General features: G+C 48.1%; 1 protein-coding gene across 1 annotated transcript in view; it reads left to right on the top strand.

The window, feature by feature from the left end:
* MASP1 (MBL associated serine protease 1) overlaps positions 1-6,557 on the top strand; it is a 55,549-nt gene extending 48,992 nt beyond the window's left edge. The window contains exons 12-14 of the mRNA XM_082654568.1: positions 2,149-2,286; positions 5,424-5,537; positions 6,401-6,557. Coding sequence (XP_082510694.1) covers positions 2,149-2,286; positions 5,424-5,537; positions 6,401-6,428 — 280 coding nt within the window. The 3' untranslated portion in view covers positions 6,429-6,557. The remainder of the gene's footprint in view (positions 1-2,148; positions 2,287-5,423; positions 5,538-6,400) is intronic.
* Positions 6,558-18,825: the final 12,268 nt, after the last annotated feature.

Genomic DNA, 18,825 nt, shown 5'->3' with positions numbered 1-18,825 from the left:
GTAACACAAGCTAATCTGTTAGTGAGAGCTCCCCATACAAGGTACTCCTGGTTTGCCTTTATTTGGGAATTGTATCATAATGAAACTGTCATGCTTTTTACACTATTGAGAGCTAAAAGAATCTTACATTATGCCTTATACTTTATATGTAGCTGATTTCAAAGATTATCATGTCTTGTATTCTATTACATTTCAGAGTTTTACTTTCCTCTAGATATTTGGACTTTATGTTGTGACATATTGAGACACAGGTGTCACGAGGTTGCATGGAGAGCACATTGTGACATTACTCTCTGCTTCTTCTGGTGACTTTTTTTACCAGCTTAGTGGCTGATTAAATACGGATGTTGAAGAAGAGGGAGGCAACGAGGATGCAGTCCGTGCAGACATTGACAGACATCTGGAATAACAAAGGGGAGACAGATGGGTGGTGAAGGGTGGAGACCAGGACTTGGGTTTTCTGTGCTTGAGGAGTTTATGTGCAATCCAGCTGGAGACTTCAGGATCGGTTCAGAGGAAAGGGCAGATTAGAGATACTGATCTGAAATTCATCAGGGTCTAAATAGTATGATGGCATGGGAGGAGATGGCATTATCTACTGGAAGAGAAAAGAAAAGGGGGCTGAGGACTCAAAAAGGGAAAGACGAGCATTGATGGCATGGAGAGAAGAAGAGAAACCCCAAGAAAGAGACAAGGAAGAGGAATCAGAAACACAGGAAGAGAGGAGCTTCAGAAGCCAAGGAGGGAAAGTGTCAAGAAGGATAAAGTGATCAACAGTGCAAATGACCCAGGACAGTCTAGAGGACGCTTCCAGGCTGGACTTTCCCGGGTGCTGGGACCCGGTCTCTACTGTCAACTCTGAGAGAGGATCCAGGGAGCAGGCCCGCGCTCATGTTGAAGTCCTTAACCCTTCCTCCCTCTTACTTTATCCTCCTCGTCCTTTATCCTCCTCCTCTTCCTCCTCCACCACCTCTTTCTCCTCCTTCTTCTTTCCCTCTTCTCTCTCTCTCTTTCCCCCTCCCTCCCACACCCTCCCTCCTTCTCTTTCTCTCTTCAGGCTTCTCCTAGGTTTTTAATCTCTTTCCTGAGATAGCACACTGCCCTTACATCCTCCCTTCTCTTGGTTTATATGCTCAGTTCTCCAGGTTTTGCTTCCTTGAAACCTAAAAACCTCCAGCAGCCACAAGGCGAGGAGATTTCCTAGAGCTGAAGAATACGTGAGATAAAATTTCAGAAATAGTGTTCTCCTATACATGTAAATATCATCTTTGAAGTTCCAGCTATGGGCCCAGAGTCGTTCTGTGTCCATCTATGATTACAGATCTATTAAATATTCAAATGGCCACTTTATGTCCAAGTTTGTGTGGAGCGTGGCATCCACCTCCAAAGGACAGGGAAGGATGCAGATACTGGGTGTCGTCTCCTCTTTCCAGAAGCTTGACTATGGAAGAGAGGGGAGGGAGAGACTGTGGAATGAGTGAGAATCAGGGAAAATGGAAATTTGATTTTTAGAATGAGAGGTCTTGATCATGTTTTGGAGGCATAGACAAAGGAGAGATGCAAGACAGAGGAGAGGGGTGCGAATCCTCAAAGCCAGGTCCCCAAAAGTTTGGAAGCCCAGAATTCATTCTGAAGAGAAGAAAGTTTACAGAGGGAGCAGATGGAGAGGAGGGTGTTTTTTGGTTTGGTTTGGTTTGGTTTTTCCATTAGTAGCAAGTTTTTCTACAAACTTTCCATGAAGTGATCTCTGGCAAATCTGGGCTTTTAGCCAGCAGCTTAGCAACCCAGCAGAGAAGGACCTTCTAGCAAAATTCCCAAGGCAGGCTTTCATTGGCCTGGCCAGGGTTACATTCCCATCTCTGAGCAATCGCTGTGACCAGAGTATAAGAGGCTTTCATTAGTCAGGTCTGGGTCACATTCCTACCCCTAGAACCAGAGGTAAGATCACTGCAACTCAGGCTATATGGACAAGAAATGGGGGAAGAGTGGGCCCTAGAGGAAAATTGGGGTGCTGTTACTGAAAGGAGCAATGGATGCTGGGATATCAAAAATAACAGATGTTCCTAACAGAGGGTGATGTGCTAGTAGCTCTGGCAAAGGGCAAGATGGAGCCCAGAGTGTGATCTGTCCTCCCTCCCTTGGCTGCAGTGTGTGGGATCCCCAAGTTCTCCCGGAATCTGATGGCCAGGATCTTCAGTGGACGCCCAGCCCAGAAGGGCACCACCCCATGGATTGCCATGCTGTCACACCTGAATGGGCAGCCCTTCTGCGGGGGCTCCCTTTTAGGTAAGTTGAAGGTGGAAGGGCTGGGGGACCCAGGATTAGAGGTTAGGGTAGAAGGAAAGGGACCTGACCCTCTTCCTGGAGACTGACAAGATTTCTTCACTGAGAATCTTCCACAGTAGTAGCGGGACCCAGAAGTACAAAGTGGCAGAAAGAAACCTTAGCTGGAGCCAGGAGACACGTGTTCTGTTCTAGCTGGCTCCTTCAGCCAACAACACTTCCCGAGCCCTGGTCATTCTCTGGCACTGAGAAGGGTGAGGGAGTCAGACCCTTAAACATGGATTACAACACAAGGCACTTACATGCGGCTCAAAGTGAGGGTGTGCCAGCGCCGTGGGACCAGGGGGAACCAGGAAACCCACACTAGAGGAGTCAGAGAAGGGAGATTTACAAAGCCTTGAATGCCATGCTTGGGAATTTAGATATTTTCTTGAATGCTGCTCCAGGTTTATAAGCATGTTCTGGAAAGTTCTCTCCTGAGACAGCATGGATTGAAAGAAGGGTGAATCTGGAAGCCAAGAGTCCAGTGAGGCAGCTATAGTGCAATAGTGGGGAGGAAAGTCATTAGCCTCAGAAAAAGGACAGGGGCTGAGGAATAGAAACCAGGCTGATTCAAAGCCATTGAGAAATAAGATTGTGAGAATTTTGTAGTGGACTGAATGTGATTGGCAGTGGGAGCAAAGGTAGGGAAGAAATGACTGATGGCTCTTCCTGCCAGTTTAGTCCAAATGACCTAAGGTCCATCCCAGCTCTGACATCATAATAAAAATTAATAGCAATCTAGAGTCTCTCTAACCCTATCACAGAGGAAGAAGGCATGGATGGGTCCACTTCTGCCTGGGCAGCTCTGGGGCTGCCGGTCTCGCCTCGCGCTGACCTACCCTCCTCCTCCAGGGTACACTCAGGTGAGGACAGCTCCCCGACTGGGATCCCCGAGGGGAGGTGCAGGCTCTGGTGAGACTGCAGTCTGGACATCCCCAAGGTGTGTGAAATGGTAACCCAGCAGAGGGTTTGATCCTTATATTCCTACAAACACAAAGATGAGTGGTCTCCCCTATGGAGCCTCCCAAAGGGGCACAGCGAGTGAGCACAGGTTAAAGGGGAGCCCAGTGGGAAGCAGGCAGGGGAGAGGGCCAAGAATGAGAAGGGGCAGAGAGACAGAGAGAGGGCTTAGAAGGACAAGGACAAAGATAGAGAAAGAGACGGAGGGCATGTGAGAGAACTAGAGAGGGAAGTGAAGAGAAATTAAGGGGAAAATGAAAGGAAACAAATACAACCGGAGGAAGAGAAACTGGTGGGGCATGAGACGAGACAGAGAGAGAGAGGGAGAGAGAGAATTGTGAAAGGCATAGAAAAGCAGGGAGGACCCAGAAAAGAACGCATCAGAAGAGAAGCAAAGAGAGGGGAGGAGCCGGCAGGGAGAGCAGAAGGGAGCAAAGACATTTCTGGCTTTTTTAGAATGTAAGTAAATAGATGGATCACTGCCCACGGTTTTAAGAGTTAGATTAGTTTTCTGAAGCCTTGAGTGTTTAAGTTCAATGATGTTCAGCACTCACTTGTGTCTACTGCGTGTTTATTCCCACTTCTCTACCCTCAGCCAAGCTACAAGATCTGACTTACTCAGCCCTCCCCACAGCTCTCCTCATCTAGAATCTCTCTCCTCCTCTGTTGTCTAGTTTTGTAGAGAGAGGGAAAGACAGGAGAGGGCAGAGGAAGCAGGGAAGGAGCTGAGGGACAGACAGAAAGCTCCCGCTCAGTGCCCACCCTAAAGCCTGGGTTCTGGCTCAGGGACTCAGTGTTTGCAGAGCTACGAGGCAAAGCCATGTCTTTGGACCCACCGCTGCATACCCCAGGTTCATCTAAATAGCCCAGAGCCCCGCTCCAAGGCAGGCTCCCTAATCTGGGTACCTCATCCCACTTTACCTACCTGGAAAATTAGTCAACAGCCCCTGGCTGTGGACAGGGATCAAAAATGCCACCAGGGAAAAGAGGGTGGCCTGTGCGGAGCTCTATCCAGAAGCCAGTAGCCAGGGAACATAGCTGCTCCTGAGAGGGCCAAGTGGAGCCCGGGACCTGCTGCAGAAAGGGACTCTGCCCTGGACTCTATACTTGGCCCCGATACCCCATCCCAAAGCCCTGGTGCCTTTCTTTCTGCTTGGCTCAACCCAGCATGTCTCTGGCCTCAGCTATTTATGGGTTTGTCATCTGTTCAACCTTAAGGATGAACCGAAGCCTGACCCCATACTGAGCAAAGGGCAGGGACCTGTCCATCAAGGGAAAAAGACAGCCAAGATGCAAGAGATGTGCTCAGCTGACCATCAGGACACCCAGGGTCTGGCCCTGGCCCTGCCACCAACCTGCAGAGTTGCCCTAGACATCCTCGCTCTCCTCCAGGCCTCAGAATCCATGTCTATAAAATGAGAGGTTTGGATCGGAGCAGCGGTTCTCAGCCCTGATGGCAGTAGAATCATCTGGGGGCACTTCTAAAGTGTATTTGTACCTGTGCCTCACTCCCATGACATAGATGCTCTGGCTTCAGGCCCAGGTACTATTTTGGGGGATGTGTTTGCTTGTTTGTTTTTAATTCCCCAGGTGATTCTAAACGTGCACCCAAAGTTGAGAAGAACCACGTACAACAGTGCTTTCCAAACTTTAATATGCATAGAAATTACCTGGAGATCTTATTAAAACCCTCAGAATTTACTACTGAATGCAGATTCTGATTCAGTAGACGTACGGTGGGGCCTCAGAGTCTGCATTTCCAAGAAGCTCCCAGGGGAGGCTGAGGCTACTGGTCCAGGGACCACGGCTTGAGCAGCAAGACCGGAGGGGCAGCCAGTGAACACAAAGTTTCTTGTGCACACCTTGGGCTGTCCGGAGCTCGCCAACCCCATGGGTTTAAGGGAGACCTGAAATCATCTTTAAAACATTCAGTTTGGGCCTAGGTTGGAGAAGGCAGATGAAATCTCAGATTCAACTCCCCGTTTTCAGATCAGGATCATATGCGTTTCCGCTTGAGGCTGTGAAACGCAAGGGAGAGGGGTGCCATGGAGAGGAGGGGTCTGAAAGCCCTCAGCTTGAGGCTGTGGGAAGCAGGATGGGGCCGTGAGGACAGTGTGTGTGCACAATTCTGTTCCCAGGCTCCAAGTGGATTGTGACCGCGGCTCACTGCCTTCACCAATCGCTGGATTCAGAGGACGCAACCCTACATGGCTTGGACCTGCTCAGCCCCTCTGCCTTCAAAATCATCATGGGTGAGTGCGGAGCAAGGTGATTCCTGCAGCCAGCTGCGGTTCTGGGGATGGGGTGTGTCCACTCACTCACTCAATCATCAGGGAAGGTGCCTGGGATGAAGGACGAGTCAGGACTGGAGGGCAGGGACCTGCATCTAAGCCCAAGGCTGTGATTCTCAGGTGGTGGGACCATGAGCAGGTCACTGAAGGTGAAGCCTCAGTTTTTACAATAAAGAGCCTCATCTGGATAATTTCCAAAAGTGCTTCAGGCTTCTGTGAACCCGTGGTTTCAAGTGGATCATACACAAACAATCAAGCTTCCCCTCTCCTTTGTAAAATCAAGACCACCGGCTGATTCAGTTTAGTTCAGCACATATTTATGTCCTGACACTATGCCAGCATATAACTACACAAGTTCCTGCCCACAGGGACTTAGAGTCTAATAAAGGAATAGAATGTGAGCACACAGACCTCGAATATAAAGTAGGAAGCAGTAAGTTCTATAGGAGAGGAACAGATAAAGGGCATGGGAGTTCGTAGGGAAGAGATTCCTAATTGAAGAATCTAACTCAAGACTCTGAGAGATTTCATGGAGGGAGGCAACACATGACCCAGGCAAGGAAGGCTTGGACATATGGCAATGGGCACTGGAATGAGTATTATAAGGCAATGGGATCAGGTCATGAAGAAAGACAGAGGTCAGAGCCATGAGAATATGTGGAGAAGGGCAGGTAGGATGGGATGCCTTGAAAAAGGTAGATGAAGGGCAGTATAAGGGTTAAGGCTGGAAACATGGGCTGAATGGGGCTGACAGGGAACAAGGTGCGACCTCATCCTCTAAGCTTGCATTGCCCTCATACCTCACACGCCTTCTTCTTTCCCAGGCAAGCATTGGAGGTACCGGTCAGATGAGAATGAACAGAGTCTCAACGTCAAACAAATCTTCCTCCATCCCCTGTATAACCCCAACACGTTTGAGAATGACGTGGCTCTGGTGGAGCTGTCGAAGAACCCGGTGCTGAATGACTTCGTGATGCCCATCTGTCTGCCCCAGGGGCCACCGCAGGAAGGTACCACCCCCACCTGTGATTCCACATCTGCAGAGCACCTGGTACCTCCATAGAGCCTTCTTCTCCAGCATTGGTCGGGCTCTGGTGCCAACTGAGCCAGCTGACCATGTCTGTGTGATTCCTCAGCTGCCGCCCCTAAAACAGTTGAGTCAAAGCTGGTTCCAAGGTAAACAGGCAGGCTTGATCAGTACTGCAAGCACTAAATGAGTCAGGGTCCAGATAGGAAAACAGAAAGCAGACCAGTTATTATATCAGAGAGAATCTAATACAGGGTATTGGAGGACTGGAGAAGTAAAGGGGGATGCTGAGATAATAGAGATAGCACTTGCAGGAAGAAACCACCACTCCTGGGGCTGCAGGAACAAAGAGAAGAAGTTGGAGACATAGAACCTAGAAGCTTGACAGGGGTCTGTGAAGCAGGAACTCAGACACTGCAAAAGAGGCCCTGTGCTGATGGTGCTAGGGAGAACAGCTGGGACCAACCGCCAGTGCTGGGGTGAGGAACCATTGCTAGGGTGATGCCAACAGGAATGGCAAGCCTTCCTGGAGGTTCCCCCTATTTTCAGGAACACCCCTGACAAAGCAGATCTGCCATTTCAGAGTCCCATTCGCAGCATCACAAAGTAGAGTGTAGAAGGGTACGTTTGGAGCTGAGAGACAATAGCTTCATCACCAGCACAGGCTCAAATCCCCATGCTGCCATTTCCTAGTTGGGTGACCTTGAGGAAGTTGCCAAACCTCGAGCCCCTTCCCTCTACACTGGGGATAATATCCCATGGGTGGTTGTGATGTTTAAGTGAAATAATAATCAAACATATCCAACACAGAGTGAGAGTCCAACCCAGGGCAGTTGGCTTTTGTTCCATCCTGTTCTAAATTCAGTGGAGCCATGTCACAGATAACCTCGTTTAGTTCAAAGAAGGTATTTTTTTAAATGGCTGAATGGGATCTGAGAAGTATTCAGGAGAAGTAAGCCAACAGGAAAGGCACAGGTATGGCTCTGATTCATCAGATGCCATGCGCCTACCACGTGCCACCTGATTTACATTAATTAATTTATGTACTACTTATAAAAGCCTTATGAGGTGGTATTGTAGTCCCGTTTTCCAGATGAGAAAACAGGCTCAGCAAGGTACAGTGACTTAGCCAAGATTCAGCTTGTAAGAAGTAGATCTGGGGATAGAATTCAGATCTTCCAACTTAAAGCCCAATGTTGTTTTCAGTATCCAGGCTCTTTTACAAATGAAGAGATAAGTGTTCTATCAGTGCTCAACCCATTTCCACACTGCCTCGAGGTCTGCCAACTTCATAGGCTTCTAGAATATCAGAGCTGGGAGGGGTTTTAGAGAATACCAAGTCCAGCCTCTTCATTTTATGGATGGAGAAACTGAGACTCAGAAGGGGAGGGAACGTAGCATATTGTGGGCTAAGCTGGACTTTGTATTTATTCAGTTATTGATTGAGCATCTACTATGTGTCAGCACTGCTGTAGGCGTGGAGATACAGCGCTGAATAAGATATATGAGATTACTGCTCTCATGGAGTCTAGGTTCCAAGCTAGCTGGGAGTGGGAGAGAACAGGCAACTAAACAAATAAACCAGCTAACGTCTCATAGAAACAAATGCCTAAACCTCTGTCGTGGGTAACCTTCAACCCAGCAGTCTTCTCCCCCACCGTGCTGCCATTCTCTGAGGGGGCAAACTCAGCCCTTCCTCCACAGGCAGAGGATGATGGGGCTGCAAGATGTCACCCTCTGAAAACCCCACAGACAGCCTCTCTGCTCTCACTGTGTCTTCTCTCCTCCAGGGACCATGGTCATCGTCAGTGGCTGGGGGAAGCAGTTCTTGCAAAGGTTCCCGGAGACCCTGATGGAGGTGAAGTTCAATTTATACCCTTCAGAGGGTGACACCTCTGCCCTACATTGGACCTTTCTGCACCATAGTGCCCCTTAGGGGGTTAGAGGCTTCAGCAGGGGGTGGGTGAGAGAGGTACCAGGGGCCCAAACTCACCTTCAAAGTTAAATGAGACTGAATCCCAACTAGTTTGATCTGTTTGCTCTGCGTGTCATAGGGCTCTAGTCTCTAAACATTGCTTAATGTTTCTGTAGCTTATTAAAGTCTCAATTTATGGAAATTCTTCCAGAGAACAGCCGTCTTGGACTCCCCCAAAGGTGATCCATCTATATACATCATGAAGGTTCACATAACAGAGTAACCAAGAATGGGCCAAGGAGTGGGCCTTGAGAGCTGCAGTCCTTGCAGCAATGAACTTGACTGTTGCATGTAGAAGTTTACGTTCTTGTCATATCAGAAAAGAACACTGGACCAGGAGTAAGGAGCCATGGCTCCAAGTCCTGGCTCCTAGTAACCTGCTGCAAGATCTTAAACGAGTCATCCTGCCTCTCTAGACTGCAGTGTAGTATCTCAGGCTGCAAAGTCAGGGGCAACACTAGATGTCCTCCAGGAGCTGCCTGGCTCGGACATTACCAGCTTCTAGGACCGCCACAGCTAGTCTCTAAACCCTTCAACATGCATTATTTTAGCGTACTTTAAAATTCTGGATTGGCAACAACAATTTAGCCCTTCAGTCGTTAACTCTAGAGTGTTTATTCGGTGCCTCCTGTGTACCAGACATTGTATTAACTGCTAGGTATGCTGGGAGGTAAGGGCACAGATCTGGCCCCTGGCCTCCTTGGGCTTACAGTCAAGTGGGATAGACAGAAAGTAGTTATCAATGTGATCAATGGAATGAGGAAGAGGTACAAGATGCTCCGGAATGTACAGCAGGGGCTCTGACCTTGTCTCAGGGGTACAGAAGGGCTTCCCAGAGGAAGAGACACTTAAATGATGCATGAGCGATGGACAGAGGTCAGTCAGGCAATCAACAGTTTGCTGAGGACACGTGCTCACGACCACCCTGCCTGACTTCCTCTCGCCACTTCTCTGGGAAGGCCACGGCCCCAAAGAGACCTGAATGCCTCTGGGCCCCTCCCAGCAAGGGCCAACAGGAGTTGTGCTTTTGGGGGGAGTGTGACCCATTCAGTTCTTGGTTTGGCTGAAGGAAACTCATAGGTTTCCTCTTTTTATTCTAGACATCCATCCAACGTTTACCCCCGAGCTGAATCAAGGGCAGTAACAATCACAATACCTTACTTTATGTATCAGTGTATCACCTCAATTCACAATAACATTTCCTGAGTACTGACCATGTTCCAAGCTATGTGAGATAGAAATGGACGACATACAGACCGAGTGTCTGGAAGCTCACACTGTGGTGGGGGAGAACGTAAGTGAATGCTTGCTGCTAGGCGAGCCTCACTAACCCTACACCACCTACTATTTATGCGGTGTTTGTAGTTTACAGAATATCTGCTCATTCATCTCCTCTTCGCACAACAACTCTATGCGATTAGTATGTCAAATATTGTGACTCCCATTATTCAGATAAGGAAACAGAGTCTCAGAGATCTGAGAACACAGTGGTGAAGGCTACGTGCCCCAGGTCCCGCAACCAGTAGTGGTAAGAGTGAGGAAGAGAAGACTGCCCATCGGTTTTGCATACACTGCCATATTTGAGATCATGCATGTGCTAGGCAAGTATTACTATCTCCATTTTACAGATGAGAAAACTGAGGCCCAGAAAGGGCAAATGACCTGTGCAAGGTCACACAGCAAGTTCATGACTAAGACTGTACCAGAACATGGATCTCCTGATTCTGCATTCAGTGTTCCTTCACCTGTACCATAGGTAGTTTCTGAGGCCAGGTCTGAGGCAGACCCAGGCTCATCCAGGAAGGGGATGGGGATGAGTCAGCTCTAGGGGTGTCAGAGCAGCAGGGCTCCTCAGCCAGGGGTGGGGACCAACAGTGGCCTTGTGTTCCAGATCGAAATCCCAGTTGTTGACCACCGCATCTGCCAGGAGGCCTATACCCCACTGAAGAAGAAAGTGACCAGAGACATGATCTGTGCTGGGGAGAAGGAAGGTAAGTCAGGAGGCCAGCGTACAACAGGGCACCACCAGCCAGGGAGGGGAGCTGAGCCTGGCAGTGGAAGGACTGGAGACCTTGGAACTGGCAGGTTGAGCAGCGGCGGACAGGCAGGAGCGAGGCGGGGGAGAGGGAGGACGGTCATGAGAGGAAGGATTCCACTGAAGAAGCTGCATCGAAGAGAAGGGGGGCTAAGTAAGGAACTTCCATAATTCCCTTCTCCCAGCCCAGCTTTTCCCTTGTGAAATGAGAGAGTCCTAACTTGCACTTTCTAAAATCACTGAGGTCTGAGGAGGTCTGACCTACAACAGCTCAGAATCCAGGTCTGGGTCCAATGGTCTACTGCGCCCCCTGGTGCCCGATTCTCTGAACTACAAGGCAGTTGTGGAGAGAAGGCGGCTTCTCTGGATTTGGGGCTAGGGAAGGAGACGCTTTAACCTGCCTCACTTCTTCCTCTAGGTGGGAAGGATGCCTGTGCGGGTGACTCTGGAGGGCCCATGGTGACCTTGGATATAGAGAGAGGCCAATGGTACCTAGTGGGCACGGTGTCCTGGGGTGTGGACTGTGGAAAGAAGGACCGTTATGGAGTGTATTCCTACACCTTCCACAACAAGGACTGGATACAGAGGGTCACTGGGATGAGGAATTGAATTCGGTTCCTCACCTTCTTCCTCACCTGTCCATGGTCAGTCAGCAGCAGAGGCTGGTTATCTGATGCAAGGTGCCCCTTGCCCTACACGCACCTCATTCGGCCCATCTATTACTGGCCAATAAAGGGGGCATCTCAGCCCCCTTCTCACTCTCTTTAAAGAAGCAGAGTAGCAGGGTGGTCAGAATCCAGGTTGTATCACCTACTAGCTTTGTAACACTGGGCAGGTGACTTCACGTCTTTAAGCCTCAGTTTCTTTGTCCATATTATGGAAATGGCATACCTTACCTACCTCATAAAAGTCTGATGAGGATCAAATTTAGTTAATATACATATAACACGTAGCACAGTGTAGCACAGTGCAGGCATAAACTAAGTGCTCAATAAATATGACTTAGCAGAAGGCTGGTGTGTCTACCAGGCGCATTACATTCTCTTACGAATCCTGGCTGGGCCTTAGGGCTGACCAGTGTGCACCGCTCCCCTCAACCTTGACCGTCTCCTTCACCTGCCCCCGAATGCTCCATGCTTCTTTGCTACCACGCATTTCCCATTCCCAATCCCCACCCCTCCCCACAAAAAGGTAAAAGAGACAATGTTCTTAGTCTATGGCATGCCCCATAGTGATGCACTTATGACCATGAGCTGGATACCAAACTGTGAGAGTGCCTGAGAGAAGCAGGCACTCTCACAGGGTGGGGAGACTGGGAATGGTGAATTAGGAAGTCAGACACCAGGTTCTAGAACCAACTCTGCCCACAGCTCCCTGTGACTCTATGCAACTCCCTTCCCCTCATCCCAAAGGACCCTCCCAGCTCTGACAATCTAGGATCCAATGAAGCCATTTCTCCCTGAAGACATGAGTTAAAGCCAAACTAACCGAAAGGCAAAAATTGCCTTAGGTTCAATAGAACTTTGTTGCAGACCAAACACTGCTGCTACTGCAACACCCACCCCTGTGCACCACACCCTAGTTCCCAAGGACATAGCCCTGGCGAAGTGCTAGCCAAGGGGCCTTTCCTTATTCCTAAGCAGAGCCTCTGTTCTAGGCACCAGCCTCCTTTTCTTCCTGGGAACCTGAGTTGCACAAGGTAGGCCCTGAGAGGCTAGACTCAGGCCCCTGCACTCTCCCTCCCTGTGTCCACAGCTGACCCCAAGCCACCATTCCCCTGGTTCCTCACCCCTGTTCTTCACCCTGAACACCCCAGCCCTGCAGGGTCATAAGTGCTTCCCAAGCAGGATGCCTCTCCTCTCCAAGAGCCACCTCCTCTCTCCGGAAGCTTCCAGGGACCTCCTTCCCTCCAGAGCTCTGAGATTTAAGCCCTTCAAGGGATCAGAAGCCCCAAGTCCCTGGCTTCTGTTCTATCAAATTTGGTCTTCATGGGAGATTTCGTTTCTCGACCTGCACTGCAGCTGCTGGAGTAGTTCAGGGTCTCTTGCTGAAAGAAGATGATACTGAGGAATGAGAACTTATGGACACTAAGCCCTAAGCTCACAGCCTGCTTTTGATTCTCTGAGTAAGTCATTCTACCTCTCTGTGCCCTGCTGTTTATTCTGTAAATGGAAGATGGCAATCATACTCAATCTCACCAGACATTTGTCAAGCAAACTGGAGCTCTACTTCAGACACCAGAGAAGAATTGCAATGCAGAGTTTTGGAACTACCCTAAGGCATTCCAAACACCATGGCTTCCAATTTCACAGCACTGCCTGGGTGCCCCCACGTGCCAGGTTATGCTGACTGCTATGCGGACCACCAAGATGAGGGGAACATGACTCATACCTTCCAGGAGCTCCTACAGGAAGAGCTGACACATACACAAGTGTCTATCATGAACAGAATGAACCCCACCAAGTGCTATGTGTCAGAATAGCACAGAGGTGAAAGAAAGGCCATTCTAGTATGGAGACGTTGGAGGAGGGGGCGTCAGGAAGACATCCCAGAGGAGATGGTGTTGGAGCTGAGCCTTGAAGAGGGTGGGCATTTCCACAGGTAAGACAGAGGGAGGCCTTCCAGGTAGAAGGACAACAAGAGTCCATGTCCACTCAGGCTTTCCTCAGATTACACTGTCTTCCCTCACAAAAAGGACATGTCCTCTGCCTGCCGATGCAGGGGACACGGGTTCGTGCCCCGATCCGGGAAGATCCCACATGCCGCGGAGCAGCTGAGCCCGTGAGCCATGGCCACTGAGGCTGCACATCCGGAGCCTGTGCTCCGCAATGGGAGAGGCCACAACAGTGAGAGGCCCGCATACTGAAAAAAAAAAAAAAAAAAAGGACATGTCCAGCAGACCAGTGCTCTGACTCCAGGACCAGAGCCAACATCTAAAAGGAACTTTCTCCTTAAAATCAGACAACTCTGAGACTTGAAGCAGCCTTGGAATTTGTGTACAAATTCTGGCTGGACCCAGTTTATCCTGTTTATTCCCCCAATTGCAATTTCATCCTGATTCTAAGGGATGTCTAGATGTGCTGCTGGACTTGGGCTTACCCTTGATCTACAAACATTTACCAGATGTACCAGCCCCCGCACTGATGCTAAGGTCCAAGAAAACCAACTGTCTCACAGAGTCATAGAAGCAGAGGGTTGGAGTGTCTGTTAGGACCATATTGTCTAACTCTATGACCTCGTTCTTGAACATATCTAAAGATGGGAAACTCACTACCTCCAAACATAGCCAATTTGAACCTCAAAACGTGCTCTTAGAAAGGTCTCTTCTATACAACCAAACTCCACCTCCCGGAATATACTTAGCATATCTAAAGCTATGATTCCGTGCCATGAATGTTGTTATCAGCAATAATGATCGTGCCCGATTTCATTAGCAACAGAAGCTGTTGCTCTACATGTGTAGCTGTAACTACACGTTACTTCCAATAAACATCTGTTTTGAGTCAAAGCATCCTGTTTGGCTTGTATGTTTTTCATGTACTGATAGTTCTGGTGAGTTGTGTTTTCGTTTATCAACATTTCTCTGTATCCAATTAGGATCCCTGAACCATGAAGAGAGAGAGGGAGATTGATGGGAAGATCAAATTATCGATACAAAAGCACTTCTTAGGCTTTTCAGGTCAGTTCTGATTAAATACCTTGTTCTATTGTTCCTGTAAGTTATCAGAATATCCCAGGATGCCAGTCTTTCAATATCCAAATTGTACTTCTGGATTGTCGCCCGCACCTAGAATAGAAAAACCATTTTTTTCGGATCATGTGTTCAATTGTTTGGTTCAGAAAATATGGCGCGAGGTCTATGCACGGCCTGCTCTGAATTGGAGTATGTACTTTCCTTCTGCCACGAGTTAACCTTATTCCCAGGTGGCAGGAATCAAAGAACCAGCAACACTAAGAAGTCCTTCAAGTAAAGGTAGGCAACAATCATGGAAGGAAAATCCATACCCCTCATGCAGCAGAGACGGTGGCCAATCTGGGTCTAGTATGGGGCATGAAATCAAGAGACTTAGGTTCTCATGCAAGCATATGTTGACTTCTTTATCCACTTAAGTTCTCCATCTATAAACTGGCAGAAAAATCTTTGCCCTACCCCTGTCTGAGGGTTGTTGAATCAGATGGATTAGCATATAGGAAAGAACTTTGGAAACTAAATTAGCTCAAAATAAAAAGGTCTATGGGAGATAATCACTAAAATACTTTTGAGTATTTACCGTATGATTGAGACCACACTAAGCTCTTACACAATTCTCTAATTTAGTCCTCAAAATAACCTATGACAAAAGTACTATTATTATCCCCATTTTACAACTGAGCAAACTGAAGCACGGTGAGGTTAAAAATGTGGCTCTACCTAGACACAACACCACCCCAGTAGCAATGAGCACACGTATTATCCAGATTTTTGTTTCTAATACTATTCTGCAATAAAAGAAATAAGGGCTCCTTGAAGACATGGCTGATTCTAGGACCAGGGCAGGAAATATACAAGATGATACAAAAGTATCTGGTACCAGAAATTAAGGAAGTCACACAATGATGGGGGTGTGTGACACAGGAACCAACAGGAAGAGCTCCAATGGTAAAAGCTGGTATAATTTGAGCAGCAAAATATTATTGGATTATAACTCAAAGTACAAAATAAATACCCGTAAATATATACTTATATGAATAAATAATTGAATAAAGAAATAGAGGAGAATAAAAAATAATTTATGTAAATACTTTGCCGTAAAGGAGGTAGAACATTACTCCCCATCCCTTAAGTGTGGGCTGCCTATAGTGACCTCTTTCTAAAGAGTACAGTATGGAAACGGGGTGAGGGGAGAGCCACTTTATAGAGGAGAAACCTGACAAGACATTGCCTCAGCCACATGAGCACAGTTAATAGCAACAGAGGTGAGTCACACTGATAGTTTGTGACCTTGATATGCTGTGATGAAAACGTTGCTGTACCTCTGTGTTCCACCTCCCCAGATCTCATAAGCCCACTCTAATCCTGAGAAACCTATCAGAAAACTCCCCACTGTGGAATATTTTACACAATACTTGACCAACACGCCTCAGAACTTTGGAGATCGTCAAAAACAAAGAAAGTCTGAGAAACTGTCTCAGCCAAGAGGAACCTGAAATAGGTTGAACTGTATCCCTCAAAAGATACGCTGAGGTCCTAACCCTCAGTACCTCCCAACAGGACCTTATTTGGAAATAGGGGCCTTGCAGATGTAATTAGTTAAAACAAGGTCGTACTGGAGTAGGTGATGACTGGTGTCCTTAAGAGAAGATGAGACACAGAGAAACAGACACATGAGGGCAGAACACAATGTGACGATGGGGGCTGAGATTGAAATCCCACAGCGGCAAGCCAAGGAATGCCAAGGAATGGCATTCTAGCAGAAGCTAGGAACAGACAAGGAAGGAGTATCCCCTACAGGTTGCAGAGAGGGCATAGCCCTGCCAACTGTGAGCCAACACATTTCTGTTGTTTTAAGCCACCCAGTTGGAGGTGCTTTGTTATGGCAGCCCTTCATGGAAACTAATACAGAGCCTAAGAAGACATCATTAGATGACATCCTGGGACAGAGAAAGGACATTAGGTAAAAACGAAGGAAATCTGAATAGTTAAGAATAATATATCAATACTGGTTTATTAATTGTGACAAATGCACCATACTAACGTGGGATGTTAATAACAGGGGAAACTGGTGAAGCGTATATGGGAACTTTCTCTATCATCTTCACAACTCTTCTAAAAATCTAAAAGTATTCTAAAATTAAAAGTTTGTATTTAAAACAATGTGACCTAAGATCTTGCAGCTAGGAGATTAGGGGCACTGGGATTTGAAACCAGTTCTGATGGACTCTGGAGCCCAGGCTCTCGCTCCACTGGTTCTATACGAGTGGTTCTTGAACTAGGCAGCACACAGGAAACTCCCAGTTTAAAATTTTTTAACCACCTTAAAGATATACTGATGTCTGGTTCAATCCCTCCAGAGACTCAGATATAATGAGTCTGGAGTAAGGCTGAGCCCTGGGGGCTTGGGGGGTGGGAGTTAAAATTCCCCCAGGTGATTCTAATGTGCACCCAGTTTGAGATGCACGTTTCCAGGCTGTCCTGCTCATGTGAGACCACTGAAGAATGCTGGGAGCCTTTATTTCCCAAGCTTGGGTTTTTTGACCCAGGTCATGCTTCTGGTGAGAGGCGGAGGAGAGGCAGACACCCTGCTGCTCTAGCCCTAGATCCAGGAGTTCTCTGCGGCTCAGCAGCAACACCGTCGCTAAGCCATTTCTGCATTAGTGTCTTCCTGGCAAGAACAGTGCTCTTTTACTTTGCAGTGGTAAGCTGAAGAAGGGGAAAGCATCCCAGGCATGGGCAATAGCATGTGAGGAAGCAGGGGTATGATAGGGTGTTTAGGGGAAACTGAGAGACTTGGTGTCCCTGGAGAGCCAGAGAAATTGGGAGAAAAAAGAACAGCATCAGGAAGTACTGACCTGGGATGCTCAGCGTGGTTTTGGGAATGGGGAGACATTTGAGGGTTTTAGACCAGGGAGAGACGTGATGAGCTTTACTTTTCAAATCAGGCTTTAGTGCAGAGAGTAAACTGCGGGAGAAGAGCCTAAAGGTAGGGAAACTCCACATGGCTTCCCAACAACAAGTGAGGCACCCTCTGGTCCTGAACAAAGGCAGGCCCGAGGAGAGGGAGGGTAAGAATCGGCTTCCAGGGGCTCTGAGAACCTAGGGCTGGGCCTAGAAGAGCCACTTTGAAGAGATTCAAACCTCTGTTCACATTTGAGGGTGAATTAGTAGAGAGTAGAGGGGGAAAAGGGCAGGGACCAAAACCTGAAGGCAGTAACTGTTTTCAGGTCCCTGGACTTTCTGGCACCGGTGCTGTCTCCAGAAAGGAAGCCAGGGCATTCTCTGAACTTGAGGGAAAGAGACAAACAGGGCCTTTGTGACCACCTCCTGCGTCTGGTATGTGTTGGCCTTTTTTCAAGAAGATAAGGAAAATGTCTTTTGTATGCAAAAAACACAGGCTCAATTCCCAGCAGTGAGCTTCTGATCACAGGAAAAAGAGCCAGGACCCTGCTAATATTTAGGCAAAGGCTGCTAGGGAGGCCTGTCTGAGAAGTGGGGCGTTAGGACAAGACAGTGTTAAGACAGGGGAAGATGTGTCGAGCCTGGATGTTGCCCAGAGCGCAGGATGATGAACAGATTAGTGTGGGTGGGAACATATCTTACCCTCCAATATCCTCCAGTCCCAGGGGAAGTCTCTGCAAAGTAACATGCCAACAGGTCAGCACCAAACACAGCAAGCCCCGGGGACCCAATACAGCATAGATGCAGTCCAGACCCAAGGTCTTAGATGATGCTCACCTATTTTAGAAGTGAGGACTCTCACCTCTCATTCAGCTGTTTATCCTGTGACATTATTCCATCTTGCCCATCTCCTGGGACTATCCAGCTTATTGAATCCACTCCCATGTGGCCCAGACTTGCCAACAGGATCCCAGACAACAGAATCCTTCCTTTAAACAATTCCAACAACAGCTCGCTTTGCTCTGAGTTTGCCTGTCCAAGGCCCAAATCCATATTGGCGGTCTAGGCCTCCCATTAAGTCTTTTTATTTCAGTGTATTTCATCATTACGAAATACTTTAAACATACAGAACAAAACAAAACAAACAAGATACGAATCATGTCCTGCTCAGACCTGATGAAACAACAGGGGACGCGGGGGACATGGACAGGATTCCAATTCAAGGAGTAAGTTGGTGCCGCGAGAGAGAAGGTGCTTTGGATGCGTGGAAAGAGTTCTGAAACCTGACCCTGAAGACGTGGGCTCCAGCCCCAGCTCTGCTGCCTGATGGTTCTGAATGCTCAGTGGATCATGCTCTCTGTGCTCAGTTTCCACAGTCCCCCTCAAGTTTCTCCTTCTTTCCAACCTCTATACATGGATAGCCCCAGGGCTCAGTCCTGGCCCTCCTGTCTGTACTCTCTACCCTCACTCCCTGAGTAATCTCATCTAATCTCATGACATTTAACATCATCCAAATGCTAATGACTTCACTTGCATCTCCAGCTTGGTCCTCTCCTCTGAACCACAGGTATGCATATTCAACTGCCTTGGCATTTCTCGTGTTCAGTGTCTAACAGG

Source organism: Grampus griseus, assembly GCF_964374135.1.
Source record: "Grampus griseus genome assembly, chromosome: 5".
Lineage (NCBI taxonomy): Eukaryota > Metazoa > Chordata > Mammalia > Artiodactyla > Delphinidae > Grampus > Grampus griseus.
The sequence above is the reverse complement of the archived record's forward strand: the minus strand, read 5'-3'. Positions and strand labels throughout refer to the sequence as shown.